Source organism: Physella acuta, unplaced genomic scaffold (genome assembly GCF_028476545.2).
Source record: "Physella acuta isolate Inbredline_101_S28 unplaced genomic scaffold, ASM2847654v3 ptg000453l, whole genome shotgun sequence".
NCBI lineage: Eukaryota > Metazoa > Mollusca > Gastropoda > Physidae > Physella > Physella acuta.
In genome coordinates, this window is record NW_026731972.1 from 433,741 (window position 1) to 459,727 (window position 25,987).

The 25,987-nt window shown below is 35.3% G+C and overlaps 1 protein-coding gene across 1 annotated transcript; it reads left to right on the forward strand.

Annotated features, from left to right (window-relative positions):
* The first annotated feature begins 145 nt into the window (after window positions 1-145).
* Window positions 146-25,294, forward strand: LOC131943328 (unconventional myosin-Id). Its single transcript, XM_059303372.1, has 23 exons — window positions 146-282; window positions 1,208-1,416; window positions 13,677-13,770; window positions 14,897-15,062; window positions 15,436-15,489; window positions 16,120-16,215; window positions 17,005-17,124; window positions 17,305-17,505; window positions 17,731-17,870; window positions 18,025-18,139; window positions 18,257-18,367; window positions 18,463-18,522; window positions 18,667-18,812; window positions 19,139-19,193; window positions 19,293-19,370; window positions 19,553-19,719; window positions 19,995-20,199; window positions 20,523-20,746; window positions 21,192-21,336; window positions 21,438-21,539; window positions 21,726-21,842; window positions 22,086-22,234; window positions 22,371-25,294. Exons 1-23 carry the CDS (start codon window positions 185-187, stop codon window positions 22,528-22,530), a joined length of 3,012 nt encoding a protein of 1,003 aa, XP_059159355.1. The 5' UTR covers window positions 146-184; the 3' UTR covers window positions 22,531-25,294.
* Window positions 25,295-25,987: the final 693 nt, after the last annotated feature.

Here is a 25,987-nt window from a genome sequence, read left to right on the forward strand (position 1 = left end):
AAACAGATTAAATAGCGGTATTTCTTAAAATATAAAGTTATTAATGGTAGTTAAAACCACATTTGGCAATTAGAGTAAATTTTTATCTGGCTATTTGGTTTAAAATAAACAAGAAACTTCTCCAGTCATCATTTGTTGTGAGATTTGTTGGGACGGCAGCTCAGTGTTTTAATTTTTTTAAAGAATGGCGGGTGTACACGAAGGTCCCGAGTACGGGATCGGTGATTTTGTCTTACTGCATGAACTTTCACTTGATGCTTTTATGAATAATCTGAAACACAGGTAAACTTACCAGTAACAATTTTTAATTTTATAGGCTAGGCCTATTGTATTTGTTCTATGATAAATCTATGAACTATGATTGGTTGGTTAGGCGAGGGCAGGGCTGATCACTGATCATTATTCAATATTCATTACTTTTGATCTATCATTACATTACACATTAGTGTCATTAGTTATAATAGGGCCTATGTTCAATTAGGCTACTATCAAGACCTAATATTTAATTAGATTGTATTTAGGCCCTACTTTAGCTTTATTTTTTAATTAATAATTATGCATCACATTGCAGTTTTCACAAGTGATAAGATCATGAACTCAAAGCAATACTTTTTCTCATAAAAATATTTTAATATAATGATAAATGATTTTGTTACTGTAAGTTAGGTACATTATCCCCAGTCGTATTTTGCATGAAATGATAGCCGTGGCCATAAGTATAAGTAACATTCTGATCTCTAAGTGATAAGATCAAGAGATTGGTCCCCAAGAACCCATTCATTATTCATTCATAATCATTCTTGAAAAATCAATTCAGGGAAAATGTTTATACCGGTGTCCGATAATGGAATCTTCTTTAAAAAGGGGTGTTAGGCTACTGGTAGTTAACTAAATACACACATGGCTGGCTAATGTCAATGCTAACCCTGTCCCTAAATCATAATCCATACTTCAAGGCATGCGACACTTCATTAAAATAATGCAACATTATTTAGTAACAAAACAAAAAAATTATACTCTTAATATAATAAGCATGTGATTGCATGTTATCTAATAAAAACCCTACCCAATACTACACACAGCTACCTCTTTATATGACTCAGAAAGTTGAGTAAGGTATGTAATGCTCCTAACTTATTTGTTACTTTTATTTTTTTAAAAATATGGATGCTGTTAAAAAAGAACACCACTTGTTTGTATCTTCTAGGTTTGAAAAAGTAAAAATATACACATACATTGGAGAAGTGCTGGTGTCAGTAAACCCCTACAGACAGTTGGATATTTACAATAACAGTTATGTTCAGGAGTACAAGGACAGAGAGATTTATGAGAGACCACCACACATTTTTGCTTTGGCGGACAGTGCTCATAAAACAATGAGACGACAAGCACGGGATACTTGTATTGTTATTTCAGGTAAGCCATTTCTCTCTTATGTTGTGTCCTTTCTATTGTTCGTCAATGATTTGTCTGTTGGGTGTCCTTTCTCTTTCATGTTGTTTGTCCTTTTACTAGCTTGTTTGTCATTTTTCTTCACTTTTCTCATATTTCTGTCTATTTTTTTGCTTTGAATAAGTTTACATTTATGAGATGCTGTATCTTATAATTTATTAGTTTTTTTATTAATAATATAATAATATTTGCATTTTAATTTTCTTTAGATATGTCATGTTTACAAGGGTTATTAGCATCCTAGATTCATTCTTTTAACTAATTCAAGCTCATTTTATTCCTCCATTTACCTCATTGACTTCATTTTCAGTCCATCTATTCATTACAATAGTGTCAGTTTTATCCTTTATTAAAATACTCTTATTGATATAATTTTTTAGTCAACCTGTATGCCTTTGGAACACCACAGATCTTTTGTAACATATCTGTATTGTCAATACTTTTTGTACACACTTTTCTTCAATAACAAATGTTTTTTTTAAACATATTTGCAAAATCAATTGATCCTTCTTTGTTGCATAGGCCAGTGATTTAACACTAACAACCTTCAGTTTGTTTGGTTGCCCACAAATTTAATCTTGCTTACTTACTATTGTACCATCTGGTATATTTTGGTTGTTTTACTTTTCTAGTTTTGAATGAGAAAAAAACCTGTTTAGTATTTATGAAACATGAATAAAATAAGACAGGTAAAATATGAGTTACATAATACAAAGATATATTTTTCTGGCATACATTTACCAGTGTAGGCTTTTGACATGAAAATAGATAGCACAATTTTTGTCCAGGAAGAGGCTGTGAAATGGTTTATTTGTTGGTCTGCCTTTTAAAAAAATGCCTCTTTACATTTTTGTGTCACTATGTAGTATACCTTCACATAACCTTATCTGTAATAAAGCTCTTTATGAAGTACATCATTTAACTGATAAGGCCTGGGACTACAGGTTGTGGCTTGTATTTGACTAGGGTTTATTATGGCTAGCTTCAACCTTTAGTACACTTGACTAGTTAAGTATTGAGCCAATATACATTTTGTTTGTGTGTTGTGTGAAATTACATACTTTAGTCTGATGAACTGCTGTTTATGGTGAAGAATGTGTGACAGTTTAAAATGTTTTTAGCCAGATACTCCACTGTTTGCTGGTGTCAGATTGCTTGCTGTCTCCATTTACCCCCACACAACACATTTATCTCTACACACTTCACATTTACCATTACACACAACACTTACCTCTACACACTACACATTTATTCTGATACACTACACATTTACCTCTACACACAACACATTTACCCCACACTACACATTTACCTCTACACATAGCACATTTACCTCTACACACAACACATTTACCTCTACACACAACACATTTACCTCTACACACAACACATTTACCTCTACACACAACACATTTACCTCTACACACAACACATTTACCTCTACACACAGCACATTTACCTCTACACGCAACACATTTACCTCTACACGCAACACATTTACCTCTACACGCAACACATTTACCTCTACACGCAACACATTTACCTCTAAACACAACACATTTACCTCTACACACAACACATTTACCTCTACACACAACACATTTACCTCTACACACAACACATTTACCTCTACACACAACACATTTACCTCTACACACAACACATTTACCTCTACACACAACACATTTACCTCTACACACAACACATTTACCTCTACACACAACACATTTACCTCTACACAACACATTTACCTCTACACACAACACGGCGTGTGGGTGTCAAGAGGCTTTAGAAAAAATTCCTTGTACCCACACATTCCATTTGTTGGAGTGTGTGCTCAGAGAGCGTAAATTCTCCGCCCTGATCGTTCTTTCACTTTCACCGGAAACAGGCCAAATGTTGGGCAACACTGACACATATTTGTAAACACTCTCATTAATTTCATAGTCACTCGAGTTGACTCAGTTGTTTACCTCCTGATTACTACATTGTTTATGCCAGTGACGCAAGCTCTGAGTGTCGCATAATTGTTGAGTCACCTGACCAGAATACCCGCAGTTACTAGTGAGCTGAAGATATGAACCCCACACTATATAGTTTTTGTTAGTGTATTTATATTTAGAATTTAGTGACATCAGTTTATGTGTGGAATACACACATACATATATGTGTATGTATATATCGTCTTCTTGCCCTGCTACTGCTGTCATCTTAAAGTGACTAAAATTATCATTGCCGACGAAATTGTTTCTTTAAACACTAGCGAGCTTGTGTATACAGAGCAGTCTTTGCCGCTGACAAACATAATCGGTGGAACGGTTGCCCTTTGATCTTTCCTCACTTGAAGGTTTTCTCTCTGGAATTTGGTCAAACATGGCCGTGTCGCCGTGTCTGCGGGCAGATCTCTGGTCGCTGTGGTCTGGACACGAGATAGCTGGACGTCTTTAATGTGCCGTGTCTTTACACGGGCTAACAGGACGTCTTTAATGTGCCGTGTCTGGACACGGGCTAACAGGACGTCTTTAATGTGCCGTGTCTGGACACGGGCTAGCTGGACGTCTTTAATGTGCCGTGTCTGGACACGGGCTAACAGGACGTCTTTAATGTGCCGTGTCTGGACACGGGCTAACAGGACGTCTTTAATGTGCCGTGTCTGGACACGGGCTAACAGGACGTCTTTAATGTGCCGTGTCTGGACACGGGCTAACAGGACGTCTTTAATGTGCCGTGTCTGGACACGGGCTAACAGGACGTCTTTAATGTGTCGTGTCTGGGGCAGATCTCTGGTCGGGACACGGGCTAGCTGGACGTCAGTAATGTGTCGTGTCCTGTAGTAACACTAGGATAGTAGATACTGACATTTCTGTTAGTGTGTTATGCTCATGATTACGTTTAGAATCTGTGCTATCCGGGACCAATACCAGGAAAAACAGATTCTTTCCGTTTACGCTTACCCATGGCTTTCCTAAAGACTATCGATCATGTCTGATATCTCCCCCCCCCCCCCCCAAAAAAAAATTACTTAATAATCCTATAATTTCCTATCTTCTGACTGCATAGCAGCGGCGCTGTTTTCTGACTGCAAGAATCAATTTAAAGCCAAAACTGTCTCCCTATAGATAGTCAGATGCTATTTATTGTTTACCGTGTAAATCTTGTCTAACAGAGAGGGCGGGTAGGGACGTCTTATCAGTGTGTCATGTTTGTGTCCTCCCTGATCCCGAGTGGCTGATTGGACAAATTATGACGGTTTTACCACCCCCTCCCAGATCCCGCTGATTGGGCAAATTATGACGGTTTTACCACCCCCTCCCAGTTCTATATAGCCAACTCTACAGATGCATTATCCTGCGCTTACCAAGGTACAAACTGAAAACAGCTACAGCATAATTTAATTAATTCTAGAATACTCGGCTTACCCTGGCTAGATAACCTTAATGAGAACATCATACATTTTTAAATAGCTAACACCTAACCAACGAACCCTACCCCTATAAGACTTCCCTCAAAATTAGCACAACAATCTCCTCATTGAATCATTGCTGGTATTACGTGACATGCTATTTAAACCTGTCATGAATCCCCGTGAATAGTGGTGTCGGTGAAGGTCTTGCGTGTTAGAGCTGCATTCAACCATAGAGACCATGTTGAGTGGTCCGTGAAGCAAGGTCGTGTAGATAGACAAATCAGTTTCTTGTGATGTCAGTCATTTGTTGAATTGTTTTTTTTTCTGCTCATGTCAACTCAAAGGATCAAGCCATAGCACTGACAGCAACATTTTAAATCATGTACAAGAGTACATACATTACAGCACGAAAAATAACACATACAATAACACCCATACAGAAGATCACACACACTAACACACCTACATACTACCACACACAACACCAAACCTATATAACAAACACCAAACCTATATAACAAACACCAAACCTATATAACAAACACCAAACCTATATAACAAACACCAAACCTATATAACAAACACCAAACCTATATAACAAACACCAAACCTATATAACAAACACCAAACCTATATAACAAACACCAAACCTATATAACAAACACCACACCTATATAACAAACACCACACCTACATAACACAACACCACACCTACATAACACACCACCACACCTACATAACACACCACCACACCTACATAACACACCACCACACCTACATAACACACCACCACACCTACATAACACACCACCACACCTACATAACACACCACCACACCTGCATAACAACTCTACACCTGCATAACAAACACCACACCTACATCACACACACATACATAACATCACACACTAACACACCTACATACTACCACGCACAACACCAAACCTATATAACAAACACCAAACCTATATAACAAACACCAAACCTATATAACAAACACCAAACCTATATAACAAACACCAAACCTATATAACAAACACCAAACCTCTATAACAAACACCAAACCTCTATAACAAACACCAAACCTATATAACAAACACCAAACCTATATAACAAACACAAACCTATATAACAAACACCACACCTACATAACACAACACCACACCTACATAACACACCACCACACCTACATAACACACCACCACACCTACATAACACACCACCACACCTACATAACAACTCTACACCTGCATAACAAACACCACACCTACATCACACACACATACATAACATCACACACTAACACACCTACATACTACCACACACAACACCAAACCTATATAACAAACACCAAACCTATATAACAAACACCAAACCTATATAACAAACACCAAACCTATATAACAAACACCAAAACTATATAACAAACACCACACCTACATAACACATACATACATAAACAACACACACACACACACACACTAACATACCTACATAAGAGTACATAACTGAATCAAGCTTACTATAGACAAACGGATTTGCCAATAATCGGCGAATAGATTGAAGGATTATCGTAATCTCTGGCCAACTAATCCGGGTCCTGAGATCCTAGACCCAGGCGGTTGTGTTATTGTATGAACTAACTCATCGTTTCCCGCCCCATTAGAAACTCGTGAGGCTTACAAACCTCGTCTTTTTCCAGCGTCCTATTTTAACTCAGATAATTAGTCATCAGTGATGTTTTTTAGTGCAAGCAATAGTTCTATTTTTTAAATCTGTGACCCACGTTATAATTATAGGATGTTTTTCACTTATCATTTACACAGCACTCCGTGTTTCACACGGCAGTTTGACATCCTTTGTCCTGTTAACGTTTAGCGCGTGCAATTGTTGATGTCATTATCTGGTACTTTTCTCAACATAAAATTTGTGTTTGTCCATTCAATGTTTGACCTGCATGTAGATGTCCAGTTGTTTAGTCAGAGAGACAAAAGTAGACTGTAAAAAAACCATTCGTTGTTTGCTAACCACAAACTTCTTCACATGGCGGATGCGCACCGCCTCAAAGTGTGAACACTCGACCTAGTCTATTTTTAGCTTCTCTTTTAATTAGTCAGATGACGCGCATCGGTAGGTGGGGTGATTTTATAGCATTGTTTACCTACGCTCCTCTAGATTACGTCTTTTGTGTAGTAGTTTATGTAATTCAGATAGATAACAAGATACTTTACTAAAAATGTCAATATGTGGAATTGTAGTAAACCTAACAATAATTTACAAATCCTGATGCAACAAAAAAAAAATAATACAAAAGCATTCCGAAGCTTTAGCTATAATTGATTATAGATGCTTTTTGTGTTAGTTGTGTTGAATAATTTATTGTATGCAAATAAAATGCAGCAACACAAATTTCCAGAACGCCCATTCATGTACCAGTCAAGGAAATGGAAAGGATAAATATAGAACATTTGAAGTGTGTGATATAACGCTATGGCTGAATGCTGGTTTACGCATTCAATGAAAGAAGTGTCAAGGGCCAATAAAAGATATTTAAAAGCCGGTTCATGCAAGTGTCTTGACCTATATGCCAAACTTGGCAGTTTGTGTCTTTACGGTTGGCTGGCGACACACACTTCTCGTGTTACAGGTGGTATTGTCGGCTGGACTAGTATCTCAGCTCTTTTATCTCAGACCGCTCTATCACAATTCCACACACCCGGGATATCAGTTGTTGACAGTCTTCCATTGATTTTAGATCACGTGACGCTGCCATTTGTAGCACACGCAGCATTTGTCTCAACTCACACGGCCACGCCCTACGTTGTCTTACATCTTACATCTTGTGTGTGTGTGTATACACATATCGTATACACATATCACACACACACACACACACACATATATATATATATATATATATATATATATATATATATATATATATATATATATATATATATATATATATATATATATATATATATATATATATATATATATATATATATATATATATATATATAATCAGATTTATTTAAAAGTTAGTTGATGTCAAGTACGTATTTAGCGAGAGAAATGTGCTGTCAAGGTTTGTTGTTCAACCATGTTAAAGTCCGCCACCCATCGCCTACGCTGCCGCTAAAAAAAAAATGCAATTAAAATAGCGCCACAGTTGATCTACCTAAAGCCCAGCCCGGGCGCATCGCCCTACCTAGGCGGTATGAGTCATCGTTTGTGTATCTCCTCCGTTTAAATTCCGTGTTTATGTTTTCAAAACCGGTACACAAGACGTACAGGATGGATGCATATTTCTTTCATTACTCAAACTAACCTGACCCAACTTAAACTATCCCTACCCAGCTGTTTTTTGCAAACCTACATCCCCAAACTTAAACTATACCTACAGTTTTTTGTTGTTGCTAACTTTGTTGTCAGATATCTTATTAAATAATTGTTCATTAAAACTTGTGTAATTAGCATCTGCCGTGGTTTAGTCAAAACACGTTGGAATGTTTACTGTGAAAACAATGATTTATTTTCTGACATCGCTAGAAACCCCTGTCTAATGCCAGCTGCTTGGGTAAATTGATTGTGTCGGGGAGGATAAAAATAGCTGTAATCAAACTCGTTTATTTATACACTGGGTGTACGTCTTGTTGTGTGGAGGTCAGCCACACCACACGAAAAAATGCCGAGCTTTGAAGGAAATCACTTTTATGTCGACGTGTTTACTTATTTGTTGTTTGTCTGTGGTTTTGGTCTGTTGGTAGCGCATGTTGAAGTCAGTGTTAGATCATTTCAGTGTATTGTCATATCTTTGTAGGATCGTGTCAGTGTGCGATCATGTGAGTGTACGATCGTGTCACTGTGCGATCGTGTCAGTGTGCGATCGTGTCAGTGTGCGATCATGTCAGTGTACGATAGTGTCAGTGTGCGATCGTGTCAGTGTGCGATCGTGTCAGTGTGCGATCGTGTCAGTTTACGATAGTGTCAGTTTACGATAGTGTCAGTTTACGATAGTGTCAGTGTACGATAGTGTCAGTGTACGATAGTGTCAGTGTACAGTCATGTCTGAGTATTGTAGATGTACAGATTCTCTGGCCAATCTTTCTTTGGATTCTCGTGCCTCAATTGTCTTGTGCTGTCACCATCGTTCTCCCTGTCTATGATGTAAACAGAAAGTATGGCGACATGATATTAATTGAAAGTAAACAAGTCTTACCCTGCACCAACTGGTTTCCCAAGTACCCCAACAATACACTTACATACCTACATACAATGTATTTTTTTTAAATCTTGCCATACTTGAAATGTAACTAGATATATAAACCAATGGAACATAAACCCACTTCTTCAGACTTGAACACACCTATTGTTGTTGATCTGTCGCCAACTTGTCTTAGCCCTTTACATTTTTACCTACGGTCCAAAGATCTGTTACTAACATGGAGAATGGAAAATTGGTCTCTAACATAGATCTGTTAGAAAGATCACCACGCCGCCATAGTTAATGAAGTTTGTGATCATCGCTTTGTTTGTGATCATCGCTTTGTTTGTGATCATCCCTTTGTTTGTGATCATCCCTTTGTTTGTGATCATCCCTTTGTTTGTGATCATCCCTTTGTTTGTGATCATCGCTTTGTTTGTGATCATCCCTTTGTTTGTGATCATCCCTTTGTTTGTGATCATCGCTTTGTAAACTCGACTAAGCAGCAGCCAGTCGGCAGGGGAGGCTACTGTAATGTTAACACAGACATTTGTTTAAGGGAGACAACCCTGATAACAACGCTGACTTCTGTCACTAGCCTGGTGTTGACGGCATCACGGTCAATATGTAAATGTTGAAAATGTCAGTTACGTAAACTGATCAATGCTTTTACGTTTAAAGTACGCCTTCAACAATTTAATGACGTAACGGACTTGATTTGGAACCTTTTTCTTGTTGGAATAATTTTTTACTCCATTTTTTAAATAATTGATGTTTATGAATGTAGTTGGTGTAGATTTACATTTCTCTATTCTCATACTTTTTGTTCAGTGTCGACGTTTCTTGTATATGGTTCTCTAATGTCACCTGTAGACGTTCTTGTACTGTAGACACGTAAATTGTTTACCTGTTGACGTTTCTTCTATGTGGTTCTCTGTCATCTGGCTGTAGACGTTCTTGTACTGTAGCCACGTAAATTGTTTACCCAGTTAAAGGGAAGGAAGCAATTTCAAGAGCCAGAACTCTAGATCCACACACCTTTATCTGCTCCAATGTTAAGGGATACCTTCTACGCAAACAGATCGTTTATCAATGTTTATGTTAGAGGTGTCAAAAGTACTTTTACACACACGTACAAGCTAGTAGTTGTACACACGTACAAGTTAGTAGTTGTACACACACGTACTAGCTAGTAGTTGTACACACACGTACAAGCTAGTAGTTGTACACACACGTACTAGCTAGTAGTTGTACACACACGTACAAGCTAGTACTTGTACACACACGCACAAGCTATCATTCGTACGTTAGATATTAAAACATTTAGCAGCATAAGTAGACAAAGACCTTTAACAATCCATGTTTTCTGGTAAATCAGAATTTTCCCTCAAAATTTAATTTCCTCTTGGACGTTGAAGTTAAAAATAAAATTTTGTTCCTTCTTCGCTCGCGTCTAATGTTTGGGTAGATTTTTTAACAAACCGCAAACTTGAGCAAATGAACTTGAAACTTTTTATATCCGCCAACGTCTGTTACATCAGTGCGGTGTTTGCCTACATCATGGGCCACTTGAAGCACTTGAGATGCGGAAGATTAGCATCTCTTTCAAAGGTTCATTAAAACCTATTAGTTATAAGATCATTAGATCTACTATGCCTTTTTAATTTAAGTTTGTCTACGCCAGATAAACACCGCCATCTTCTGTCCGTTATGTAAACAATTCAACATGTGATTGGTGTAATGTGGTAGTCACGTGTCTTGGCGTGCTAAGATGACGTAGATTGTATAAACAAATGACTGACATGATGACATAATCAACTTAGTCACTTGATCTCATGACCTCGTGACCCTATTGACCAGGAACCCGTACGAGCAGAGGCCATTCTGTTTTCGTGTCGAAGCAGACGTGAAACATTTTTTTGGTCTGCCGGTGACAAGCGCGTCAACAATGTGAACGTGACGCGCGGGATCGATGAAGGAAATAATAGGCGGACATCTGTTGACATCATCTTTTGTCGTCGCCCCTACCATAACCCCATCACCCTCCACCACAACCCCATCACCCCCCCCACCCCCCAGTAAAGGAGCACGTGAAATTGAAATCTGAATTGTGGTGTCGCAATGGCGTGTGTGGTGTCTCAATTGCGTCCTCCGTCATGCTGGGTCAAGGTGCCCTTTTAAACAGCTTACATTTTCGATTTATTTTAAAGCAGTTAAGCTGAACACTCGTTATCGTATTCAACTGCCTTAGATTGTTTTAATTAAAATTATTTGTTCTGTTTGTAATACCGCTATCTATTACTTCCTGATGGGCAAGGTTTAAAAAACTTATCCTAAGACAAGTAATATAACTTATATTGTTAACAGAGTGGGGAGAACAGTTGGGATGCTGTTAAAAGTATATATTTTCTAAATAAATTCCATTTCGTTTGGGGGGGGGGGGGGGGAGGGGCTCCACTACGGGCCATGTTATGACTGAACTCCCTATTGAGATGTGTGAAGGCCATGTTATGACTGAACTCCCTACTGAGATGTGTGAGGGCCATGTTATGACTGAACCTATTGAGATGTGTGAGGCACGTGAAACATGTTGACGTGGACATTTGGTCTTGTCATGGCTTCACCTCATCCTCCCGCCAACATGGATGTTTGCCGTCAACTCGCCTCTCGTGTCCACGTTACTTCTGCTCCCTCGCCCCAAGCTGTTGGATCGTCTGCTACACTATTTTTCTTCCAAAAATATCCGGCTGTTGCAGATTTTTTTTATTGAAGCAAGACGAAAGGCAGGTTATATTTAAAAGCAGTGCCAGTCACCACATGCTTTGAATTAGCGTGTGTTTATACTTTAAATAAGACCAGTTAAATTAGCTTGATTGGTGTGAAGACTAATTGACATTCAGCATCAATCAGTTAAAACGCCATCTTGAATAAATTATAACCTGTTCTAATTACAGCTTGATGACTTAACTTTAAATAAAAGTCCACATAGTTTACGCCTTGATCTGTCAATATGTACACCAGCTGTAGATACATCAATAACAATATGTTTTATTCTCAACACACATCTTTACTTTGATTTAATGTATTTGCCAAAATTTAATTTGGAAAATTCTCCACTTTTTATACCAGTATATGTTTTAGCCCTACAAAAAGTAAATTATTTAGTGCATTGGGAACTTGATTTTTTTCTTAATCAAGTATGACACTTAGTGGCATTGAACTGATCACATTTTTTGACTGGCAATTGAACTGATCACATTTTTTGACTGGCAATTGAACTGATCACATTTTTTGACTGGCAGTTGAACTGATCACATTTTTTGACTGGCAGTTGAACTGATCACATTTTTTGACTGGCAGTTGAACTGATCACATTTTTTGACTGGCAATTGAACTGATCACATTTTTTGACTGGCAGTTGAACTGATCACATTTTTTGACTGGCAGTTGAACTGATCACATTTTTTGACTGGCAGTTGAACTGATCACATTTTTTGACTGGCAGTTGAACTGATCACATTTTTTGACTGGCAGTTGAACTGTTCACATTTTTTGACTGGCAGTTGAACTGATCACATTTTTTGACTGGCAGTTGAACTGATCACATTTTTTGACTGGCAGTTGAACTGATCACATTTTTTGACTGGCAGTTGAACTGATCACATTTTTTGACTGGCAGTTGAACTGATCACAATTATTAGCGCAATTTCCATTCTGGAGAATTGCGTTTATTAACTCGTCTTTTCTGAGAATGGATGGATGGATGGATGTGTGTCCGCAGCTTTAAGTCGTATCTCCTCCTCAATGAAGCAATATCGAGGACTAGTTCCAAAAGCAAATATGTTAAGCAAGTTACCAGGATGAACATAGGCCAAAAACATTCCGGTTTTCTTTCATGGATTTCCCAGAAAAGCCAAAAAACTTCGAAAAAAATGCAGTTTTTGGCCCATATCTCGGCAACCAGACCACTTAGCGACTTGAAACATGTACCAATCGATTCCTGCCATAATTTAGAACAATATTGCCGAAGAAAGTTTTCAAAAATATCCTTTCGTTCGGTCACAAAAATTTTTTGAATTAATTAAAATTTGGACCGAATTAGTAGGCATTTTATCCAACCACACCACACGCGTCATCACGTTCAATAGCTGCGCCATCACGTTCAATGGCTGCGACATCACGTTCGGTAGCTAGGCGCGCAATGGTTTTTAGTCATGTAACTCTATTGTAAATAAAACATGTAAAATACTGGAAAAAAAATTAATAAAAAACGTTTTAATAACTAACCAATGGTTTTACTAACCCTGCTCTTGATTTACGCTACGACAGAGCTATTTTTAGATAACATAAGGAAATTGCGCTAAAATTGTCACTAGACTTTTTTAATTACTTGTTTTGACTGGCAGTTGAACTGATCACATTTTTTGACTAGCAGTTGAACTGATAACCTTTTTTTACTGACAGTTGAACTGATCACATATTTTGACTGACAGTTGAACTGATCACATATTTTGACTGACAGTTGAACTGATCACATTTTTTGACTGACAGTTGAACTGATCACATATTTTGACTGGCAGTTGAACTGATCCTTTGATCCTTGTTTGACAGGTGAGAGTGGCTCAGGTAAGACGGAAGCCTCTAAAATTATCATGAGATATATTGCTGCAGTCACCAACACCAGTGGACAGAAGGAGGTAGAAAGGTAAGCAGCTCATTGGTAAACAGGTCATTGGCTAGGTGAATAAAGTATCTCCACTGTATAAACCATACTCTACAGTTTTATTAACTTTTATTTATTTCTCAATGTTTTTTGTTAGTTTTTGGGATGTGGCAAATCTTGTAATTTTGAATTCACTTCTAATGCAGCGATTTTGCTGTTAGAGTAATTAAAATTTAATTTAAAAATTACTAAGTCCAACAACAAGAGGGGAGATAACAAGATTAAACACTAGTGATCACTCTATCAGCTGGCCATTGACATTGAACTGTTTTTTCATGGCTTAGTGATTTTTTTTCTTTGCCTCAGCATTGACTGGTAGACAAAGAGGAGCAAATAATTGTCTTTTAAATTGCAAGCTACTGATTGTTTTTTGTTAAGTTGTAGCCTACGTTGTGTTAACTCCATTAAGAAGGAATCACTAAAAATGGGAAAATAAAACAAATATAAAAACCTCTATAAAAGTAAGTTCTTAAATGCACCGGAATAGAAAAATAAACCAATCTTGTTTTCTTTATTTAATAAAAGCTTTTGTGCTAAAATATGTAAGATCTCATTAGCAACAAAATTGTATATGAAAGAAAGCAAGTTTGTTTTATTTTCTTATTTTCAGTGTATCTAAAAGCTTATTATCATTGCAGTTTTTATATTTGTTATATTTTTATATTTTTATATGTTATTATGTTTAGTTAAGCTATTTGCATCAATTATCTGTTGAGATTTTTACAAAAGCTAATTTGGTCATAAAGCTCACAAGTTCTTGAAAAAAAAAACTGCTTAAAAAAATTATTCTTGTTAGAAATCAACTTTTAATTTTAAAAAAAAAAGTTCAAATTTAAAATCACAAGGTTATCATAACTCTTCTATTAGCCCTCTTTTGTTTGTGTCTTTTCCTGCAATGAAGCATTTATAGAGATTAGAACATACAACTCTGAAAAACTTCAAACAAAGTCTCTCATCATGTTTTTTAGCAGCTTCTTTGATTAAAAAAAAAACTGGATTAAAATGTGCCTGGTATTTGAATGTTTACATCCAGCATATTTTGTTCAAGTCCAGCAGTAGTCATCAATTATTTATGTACATTTTTTTTTATTTTCTCCTACTTTTGCAGAGTCAAAGATGTTCTTATCAAATCTAACAACATTCTGGAGGCTTTCGGCAATGCTAAAACAAATCGTAATGACAACTCAAGTCGTTTTGGAAAGTACATGGATATTAATTTTGATTTTAAAGGAGATCCTATTGGGGGACACATCAGTAACTATTTACTTGAGAAGGTAAATAATCTTGTTTACACATCAATAACTATATGTAAACAAGGTAAACATCAGTAACTATTTACTTGAGAAGGTGATTAATCTTGTTTACACATCAATAACTATTTACTTGAGAAGGTAAATAATCTTGTTTACACATCAGTAACTATATGTAAACAACGTGAATTTTATTTTTAAACATCTGTAACTATTTACTTAAGGTGATTATCTTGTTTACACATCAATAACTATATGTAAACAAGGTAAACATCAGTAACTTGAAAGCAAATGGTCTTCTTTACACGCAGGATATTTCTCCAGATGTGTTTGATCTAAGTATTAAAAAATAAATAAAACTCCTAACTTTTGTTACATTATTTTTTCTTTCTTTCAGAGCAGAGTTGTCTACCAACAAAATGGGGAAAGAAATTTCCACTCCTTTTATCAGGTAAAGTGTTTCATGTATCCTTTTAGTGTTGGATAAATTTGGCAGTTAAAATGGGCTTAATTCTCTTTGATATTTTGACATGAATTCTAATTAAATGACATAATTTATAGCTGTTGTCAGACATGAATTCTAATTAAATGACATCATTTATAGCTGTTGTCAGACATGAATTCTAATTAAATGACATAATTTATAGCTGTTGTCAGACATGAATTCTAATTAAATGACATAATTTATAGCTGTTGTCAGACATGAATTCTAATTAAATGACATAATTTATAGCTGTTGTCAGACATGAATTCTAATTAAATGACATAATTTATAGCTGTTGTCAGACATGAATTCTAATTAAATGACATAATTTATAGCTGTTGTCAGACATGAATTCTAATTAAATGACATAGTTTATAGCTGTTGTCAGACATGAATTCTAATTAAATGACATCATTTATAGCTGTTGTCAGACATGAATTCTAATTAAATGACATCATTTATAGCTGTTGTCAGACATGAATTCTAATTAATTAAATGACATCATTTATAGCTGTTGTCAGACATGAATTCTAATTAAATGACATCATTTATAGCTGTTGTCAGACATGAATTCTAATTAAATGACATAATTTACAGCTGTTGTCAGGAGCACAGGAGGGGATGCTGAGTGAGTTCAAACTTAGCCGAGACCCCAGCAAATACAGCTTCATCAACCAGGGGGGCGATCCCAAGGTAAGACATGTCACATAGCCAACTTTGTCAGGGTTTAACATTATAACAAACAACTTTGTCAGGGTTTAACATTATAACCAGCTTTGTCAGGGTTTAACATTATAACCAACTTTGTCAGGGTTTAACATAAACCAACTTTGTCAGGGTTTAACATTATAAACCAACTTTGTCAGGGTTTAACATTGTAACCAACTTTGTCAGGGTTTAACATTGTAACCAACTTTGTCAGGGTTTAACATTATAACCAACTTTGTCAGGATTTAACATTATAACCAACTTTGTCAGGGTTTAACATTATAACCAACTTTGTCAGGGTTTAACATTATAACCAACTTTGTCAGGGTTTAACATTATAACCAACTTTGTCAGGATTAAATATTAAAGCCAACTTTATCAGGAATAACAAACAGCTGTTGCAAAGAATATCATAGCCAACTTTATCAGGATCCACAGTGATTGTTTGATCATATGTATTGTATACATTTAAAATAATGAATTTCATATTTGATCATGGGTATTTAGCATAACAAATGTTATCAATTGTCATTATTTGTTCATAAAGTTTATTCACTTTTAACTATATTACAAACTATTTATAAATTTTATTTTCTAAAGTGTGCTTATTGTTAAATGATTTAGCTTGTTCAGAACATTTTTTAATCAAGAGATATTTATGCCTTTACTCTTGTTACTCCTTGTAAGTTATGCTTTTACTCTTGTAAGAACTCCTTGTAAGATTCCTAAGATATCACTTTCTCACCAGTTTATTTTTGATGATTCCCTCTACAGGTAGCTTCAATAAATGACAAGCAAGACTTCCGTGGTGTTATGGATGCCATGAAGGCCACTGGTTTCTCAGAGGATGAAATAGCAACAGCTTGGAAAATTGTTGCCTCCATCTTACACCTGGTTGGTCTTTTCTTGCAAGTGTTGTTTAGCCTGTGCTCTATAATTAGAAGAAAGTTAAAACATCAGCCAGTTATAGAAAATAATTTTTAATGTGTGATAGGATATTATATAGACAATGAATACTTTCAGAAATCCGCAAGCAGCTTGAGAAAATTAAATTTTGTGAGTGTTGTGTTTCAGGGTAACATAGAGTTTGAAGGTGAGGACCAGTCAGAGATCAGCAACCAGGACGAGCAGAAGATTGTGTCTTCACTGCTGGGGGTGACCCAGGAAAACCTGGAGAAGGCTCTCTGCTCCAGGGTGATAGCAGCAGGTGGCCAGGTGGTTGATAAACATCTCAATGTTCCTGAGGCTCACTATGCCAGGAAAGCCTTTGCCAAGGTTAGTGTTATATATATGCCTGATACTAGCTGAACATTTAACTTTATGAAAAATGTAAATATTTTTTAACTCGTACGCTATTCCAAGAATTTCTGGAAAATAGTTTTGTAGATCAGTTTTTCTTGGTTTAATAGTTGGTTAGTAATATAAATATCAGTTTTTCAAAACAAACTTGACTATGACAATTGAACAAGTATGACCACTGCTAACAAGTTTGTTTTTCAGGCCTTGTACGACCGCTTGTTTACCTGGATAGTTGGTCGTATCAATGATGCAATAGATCCCAAGCATGGTGGAATTGTTGGCAAGAACACAGTCATTGGTGTCTTAGATATCTATGGCTTTGAGATTTTTGACAACAACAGGTACTCAACTTGACTTGATTTTACCTCTGAACATGTTCAGTATGTATTTGTTGGAATTCGCTTGTGATTTTTTTTTTGTCTACTTGAAAATTAAATAAATTGTTTTTTTATTAAAATTGCAAAGTTAATAAAATTTTATTAATTTTTTTGATAGCTTTGAACAGTTTTGCATCAACTACTGCAATGAAAAACTGCAGCAGTTGTTCATTGAGTTGGTCTTGAAGCAGGAGCAAGAGGAATACATGAGGGAAGGGATAGAGTGGCAACATGTAAGTTGGTTTCTCCGGTCTGCTACATATCTGACCTTTTTGTGTTTGTTCTTTTAATCTTTACCTTGTGTTTATTATTGATGGTCATAAACCTAATATCTATGCATTGTTTTATAGGTGGATTATTTCAACAACAAGATAATCTGTGACCTGGTTGAAGTTCCCCATCAAGGTGTTTTTGCCATCTTAGACGAGGCTTGTCTCAATGTGGGCAAGATCACAGACGAGGTCAGTGTCTGCAGCAATAAAAATGTCATTTCTATCTTCTATTTTAAATTAGTTAGTTACACACAATTTTACTTTTTTTTTTTTTTTAATAACAGATGTTCTTGGAAGCGATGGCAAAAAAACTGGCTAAACATGACAGATTTACTTGCAGACAGGTGATTACAATTTTTTTTTAATAAATTGCTAGTCATCCTTTTCAGGTGTAATTATTAGATATTTTAGCTGTCAAATCAGTTGGTTGATTACAAGCACTTAAGTGTATGATAACAGTGTGTTAATTAATGACCTGACCACTGCAGTTGGAGCCAGCAGACAAAAGTCTGGAGCACCACAGAGACTTCAGGATCAAACACTACGCTGGTGATGTCACTTACAGTGTTGTTGGCTTCATTGACAAGAATAAAGACACACTCTTCATGGACTTCAAAAGGCTTCTGTTCAACAGGTAGAGACATTTTCTTTCTGTTCAAAATATTTGTTGTTAAATATCTTTAGAAGCAGAAACACATTTCTAGAACTTGCTGAGATCTTGTAGGATGTTTGTTGATGATGTTAGTAATAAAACAGATATTGTTAGTTACCTCACAAGTTAAAGACAGTTATCAATACTATGGACATTTCGACCCAAGGTCTTCGTCAGCGCACAACAGATCATGTTGTAGCACAGATGCTTGTTGGTGATGTTGTAGCACAAATGTTTGATGATATCCTTGTACTTACTGTTTAGAAGTTTCCAATAAGTTATTAAATTTCTTTTCCATTTGACCACAGCTCCAATAGGGTGATTAAATTCATGTGGCCAGAAGGTGCCCAAAGTATCACTGAGGTAAGACAGCACATCACCTCTATGTTAGTTCTGCTTTCTTGAATAATATTTAACACTTCTTTATTGTTAGAAATCTAATGCTAAAATCTTTTATTTTAGACCACCAAAAGACCAATTACTGCAGGTACATCTTTCAAAAACTCCATGATTGCTTTGGTTGAAAACCTAGCTAGCAAGGTAAAGAAAATGAATCTCTCACTTAAGTTTTTTTTTTTAGAAAAGTGCTTTAGCCAATTTTGTTTTGTTTCGAGAAGATTATTTGTTGGTATCAGACATAAGAACTAATGTATAATATATCATTATGTGATTAGTTTTTTACAATTTACTTGCATGATGGTGATATGTATATCCAATTGTAGATTCCATTTTATGTGCGCTGCATCAAACCAAATGAAGTCAAGTCCCCCCTGCTGTTTGATGAAACAAGGACTCGCCATCAAGTCATGTACCTGGGATTACTTGAAAACGTCAGAGTTCGCAGGGCTGGCTTTGCCTACAGAATGCAGTATGATCGCTTCATGAAAAGGTTAATTTACCCTAAATTTTTTCAATTGAGAATAATGTAAGACAGTTGTAATAGATTTAACTAAACTGATTTTGTGTTGACCACTTCAGGTACAGTAATGTAAGACAGTTTTAATAGATTGAAATAAACTGATTTTTGTGTTGACCACTTCAGGTACAGTAATGTAAGACAGTTTTAATAGATTGAAATCAACTGATTTTTGTGTTGACCACTTCAGGTACAGTTATGTAAGACAGTCTTAATAGAATAAACTGATTATATGTTGACCACTTCAGGTACAAGATGATCTGCAAGAAAACTTGGCCAAACTTCCATGGTCAGGTGACGGATGGCGTGAAGACAATTATTGACACACTAGGTTTCTCGTCTGATGTGAAGTATGGGAAATCCAAGATCTTCATCCGGTCACCACAGACATTATTCTCTCTAGAACAAGCCAGGGATGCCAAGATTCCAAGCATTGTTCTCTGTTTGCAGAGGGTGAGACATTATCTTTTCACCTTTGGTCTACTGGCTTATGTGGCATGACATTTTACATGTTATTAATGTTACTTGCTATTGTCACTGGAATACTTTTGCTTATTTATCAGTTGTTAATTTCTACAAACGGTCTCTGTTGGTAAACTATTATTTACAAAAATTAAAACAGTTTAGTTATAAAAACTAAAACCAATTTCTTTTTTTTATGAAACATTTTTTTAAATTATTTTTTAAATGAAAATAGTTTATTTATAATTATAACAATAGTTCTAAATTTATAAAATTGTAAGTTGTTAATAAAAACAAACATTGTCTATTTGCAGCATGCACGTGGAGGTTTAGCAAGAAAGAGGGTTCGCAGAATCAAAGCGGTTTATTTAATTATGAGTCACTACAGAAAATATAAACTGCGCTGCTATGCCCTTGCCTGCCTAGAGAGGTTTAAAAATGCCAAGAGAATGAAAGACTACGGCTTAAGTGTCCAGTGGCCTAAACCACCTAACTCAATGAAATCCACAGTGGAGCTGTTAAAGAGAGCACACGCCAGGTGAAGTTCACATCTCTCAAAGCTGTTTGTTTTCAAACTTTAACTCCAGTTGACTGAAGTCATTCTTAGGAACTATATAAATAAATAATAAATTTAAATGCTTGATAAGCAGCTTAGTGCTGACAACTTTTGAACCGATTGGAGATTGTTTTTTTTTTGTGTGTCATACCAAAGGGATAATGTGTCTGTCAGCCTTTTATCTCTTAACTATTGCCAAGTACTAATTAGAGCTGTGGACCTACTGAATATTGAACAAACACAGCACACTTTAGAAAACAGCCTTGCAATAAACTTTTGTAATGTAACCATGTATAAGAACAGTCATTTGACCGATTTTGTTTTGTATAAGGAACCAAGCACAAAAAACAATTGAATGCCATATTAAGTTTAAGCTAGAAATGAACTAACCTTGATATGTGTTAACCATTTGTTACTTATTGTACAGATGGCGAGCCCACATGATTCTCTCCAAAGTCCCAGAGAATGAAAAACCTATGCTGCGGCTCAAAGTCATGGCTGGTGATGTCTTAGTTGGGAAACGCCAGGACTGGGGGGTCAAACGCAACTGGGAGGGAAATTATTTGGGAACTGTAAGTTTCTTAAGTTATTTTATTCTAATTTATATTGTTTTTCTCAAACCATTTGACATTGCAATAATGTAGAGGTTAAGAAAATTTTGAAATTATTTCAGACAAAAGACAACAGCAACACAAGTGACTTCGTCTCTCAAGTCAACATGCTAAAGAGCAGAGACGGTTTCTCTAAAATTTTGTTTTCATCCTATGTTAAAAAGGTAACAAGGAAACAATGTTTTCCTTCTTCTATTGTCTGTTCTCTAATGTTGAGTTTTAATTAACATAAAAGAAGAATAAATTGGTATTTTAACACATAGTTTCTATGAAATCTAAAGTATTGTTTGAAAATTATGCAATTTAAATGACACAAAAAGTTTTAACTACTGCAAATTTTTTGTTCTTAGGCCAACAAATACAACAAAACAGCAGATAGAGGAGTGATCATCACTGATAAATTTATTTACAAGGTGGATGTGAAGAAAAAATTTAAGCCTATGAATAAGGGGACACCACTGACAAATGTAAGATAAATTTGCACCAGTTAAAATGTCTATTTGATTGCAAGAACTCTCTAAACAGTGACTAAACCCACGCAATTTCTTTTTAATATGCAAAAAATACCTTTCAAGTATAAAACTGACAGAAAAGGTTATCAAAACTCTAAAACTTCGTTTCAGTCATAATGGCTTTTAACTCTACTAATGTAAATATTATTTGACAATCAATAGCCGATCAAAATGCAACTGAAATCTTTTATGTTCCAGATCACAGGTGTAAGTGTTACACCTGGGAAGGACCAGCTGGTCATCATCCACCTGAGTGGTGGCAATGACTTGGTCTTGTGTCTACAAAACCCAGCGCAGGAAGAAAGAGTTGGGGAACTTGTTGGAGTTTTAACATCACATATGCACAAGTAAGTTTTTTTTTACTGCTGATACTACATCCCACCCTTGGATGGTAGAGAATGTAGAGGATGTGGCTGCTAAACTGAGTCTTTGAATTCAGTCTAGTGAATTAAAGTAAATAACTTTTTTTTTAAAAATCTGCAGAATTATGAAAAAAGATCTGAGAGTGAATATTTCTAAAAATATGAATTGCATGCTGGGAAACAAACCACGGACAGTAGTGGTCAAAGAAATAGCTGAAAATGGAGGAACTGTCTTTAAGAAAGAAGGAAATGGGTTGGCACTTTGGTGGCCAAATGCTTAAGATTTGTTCTGTGTGAAATACGCAATATATACTGATATGTAAGACACACTGTGGTTAGTGCTCCAAATAATTATAGTAACCCTAATATATCCACCTGAGAAATTTATGAAGGGGCGAATTCCTTTTTATCTTGTACATTTTTTAACAAAGTGTAGAATTTGAAATCCTTCAAACCATTGATAAGATCCAGTATTTGTAAAGACCACCAAGCTGAGCTGCTATTTTACTTTTTTAGGTACCTGTACACTGGTTTTAATTTGTTGTAACTTTATCAATAGATCATGGTTATACCAACCCTTTAATGTTTGCGGGTTATAGTAGGGGAGGTAAGCCATATGGTCTGACCAACCCATCCTCTGTTTTGAAAACAAGGGGAGAAAAGCCTTTTAGCACACCACATGATTGTTGACATTTTGTTTAGTCCTGAGAGTTTACAAGCCACTGCATTTGTTTTGTATTCCAGATTGTACAGTTATTTACTCTTGTTTTTAATGTCAGTTAGGTGTGATTCCAAATGGTACAGTTATTTACTCTTTATTGTCTAAAGGTGATTCTAAATTGTACAGTATAGTTTTTAAATTTCTATGTTGGGTGATTAGATAGAAAACTGTGATATTCTTATTTTAAAAAGTTTTATTGGAACATTTTGGGATTTTATTAACTGAAGCAATGTTATTTTTAATGATTTTCTTGTCAATTTAAAATATCCACATTTTTTTTCTTCACTTACGGCTAAAAATCACAATTGATAAAAAATAAAAATTCATCCATGCATTTTCCCCCTAATTTGCAATGAAATCAGATGTAAACATTGAACGTATGAACAGATTCTATCTCTGACACACCCTTTACATATGTTACACATATTGTTTTATATGATTTTAGCTAATTCTGTATATATTAAAGCTTTTTATTCATACCTTATTTATACTGTCCAAGACTATTACTACTTATAATAAGAAAATAGATGCAGCTTGAATAAGGCTGAAGAAGAGGCTACATTGGTCATATTGTTGTGCTGTTAACTTAATGCTGCGTGTTTTGTAGCTTCTAGTGGCATAATTATTTTGATGTGCAGCAGTATTAAAAGTTATGGGTGTTTTATATTTATTTATGCTGCGCTAAAAAACTTGGCTAAATGTGTTACTGTGCTATAAATCCTTACTTAAATATTTAATATCCGTGTTTATTAATCTTACTTTTTATATGCGCATTTTTAAGACTGCCAAAAAATGTTCTGTAAGTTGTGAAATCAGGTTTTTGGATGTTACTTAACATATTCGCCTTGTATATTTGTGTGCAAATATTAAAAACATTTTTGTTAGATTTTTTATAAGGTGACTAGTGGATTGTAAGATGTCTTAATAATGTGAAACTAAAAAAAAAATCAAGACAGTTCACTGAGATATAATGAAAGACAGAAAACCATTCCTTTTTGGTCAATTATATCTGAATGTTTCTGACAATTTAAAAGTAGTTTCATTTTTCACAAATACCATTTTTAATTTGGTGTTAGGGTCATACACTTTTTTTTATTGCTTTGTAAAGTCTAGACATTTTTTTATACTAATATATAGTCCAATCCTTCAAGCTATAGTATTACTTATGTAATCCATTTATTTATATTTATTGTATCCTATTTATTCCTTTGAATAATTTTTTACAGGTCTTATTTTCTCTAAGAGAAACATTTTCATTTTCTTAGCCAAAACTGTATTGGAATATTTATCACTGCGATTTTGCTTTAGCTGTCATGACGATATGCTTGTAAATATGCAATTTGGAGTAGTCGTCCATCTTGTTCTGTTGTGCCTTTGTGTTCTTTTAGAAAATTCAACAACTGATGTAACAATTTATAATTATTTCTTGAAAGGAATTTACATCCTAATGGCCGGTAACTGTTTAATGTAATTGTTGGGAAAATTTCCGTGGTTTTTTTTTTTTTTTTTTTAACTATGCATTTTTAACATTCCTCAAAGTGAATGCCTTAGTGAACTTTTCTGTTACCTCTGAAACCTGTGCTTGAAGTGCGTTTATTCTTGTGATCCCAGCTCTATTTCACTGTGATATCATCCCACTGGAAACAGCCTTAATACTTTTTACTAATTACTTTTTGATCTGAATAACTTTTGAACTTTTAGCTGCCTCCTTTCTACATCTACCTTATATTAGATCTTATATCTATTATGTTAAATTATTTGTAACTTGTACTTATAACCAGCTATTTTCTGTAGGACTGAAGTGTATGTGTATATTGAATCACCAAGTTCCAACTGCACACAAATGCCAAATGTTAACCCTAGATCTAACTATTGTGTTGAATGTGAGGTTTTCTAATTGTATGACCACTATGCTTATGTTTTAAATGAAGACATCTGACTAGTTAAGGTTAACCCAATAGATCTAACTATTGTGTTGTGTGTGAGGTTTTCTAATTGTATGACCACTATGCTTATATTTTTGACAACTGACTAGTTAGGCATTGAACTCAACGGATACATTGAGGAGCTAAACCACTTGTAGATCAGATGGTGAGCTAAAGGACAACCAAAAATTCATGAACTGTTCTTTATTTTCAGTCATTAAGTGATATCAAATTATGTTTGAAATGATGTACAACAGACCCAGCTACATATTTACTATATGGTGAACGTAAACTGCATATATATTATTCTATTGTTGAGTACTTCTTTAGTGTTGATCTGCAATCTTTGCTTATTTACAATATCATTGTCACTAGTAACAATAAATATTGCAATATACTGATATTTGTTTAATTTTTTAACCCAGTCTTGTAGTTCACATTGATACCAACAATATTGTATTAGTCAACATCAGTTTCTTACTAGCATGACTGAGACAGTTTATTAGACTAAAATACAGCTTTTAACATTACTTTTTTAAAAAAAGCAACAGTTTGAAATCACACTTTCTGAACACCCCCCCCCCCCCTCTCATCATCTTAACACGTCACAAAATTCCGATCTCCTCCACATTGGAGTGTGAAGTAATTCATGGACGACCCCTTAATCAAACATGCGCCTAATGGACGCTGGTTAGGATCGCTTAACCAGAGACAAGATCATATAAGTCTGTAGGCCCTACGATTTTAGGCCTTCTAGAATTGCCGTCTGCAGAGCCGGCGTTAGGAATACGCGGGGCCTAGGGCCAACCATCCGCGCGGGCCTGCTTTCTTTCATTGTAATAATAATAATAATATGTGTGTGTGTATAGTCCTATATAATATACATACACAAATAATAACACAAATGTTTTGTAGTCTATAAGACTTTAATAACAGATGTTTACCTCTTCCACGTTTTAACCCAATGTTCTTAGTTTTGTTTCCTTGCTAAGATATTAAATCACTTTTGACAGTTATGTAATGTAATCCATACCAAATCATTTAAGAAAATTCAATCACGTGCCAAATAATTAGGAAAAGAAAGTTGTTTAA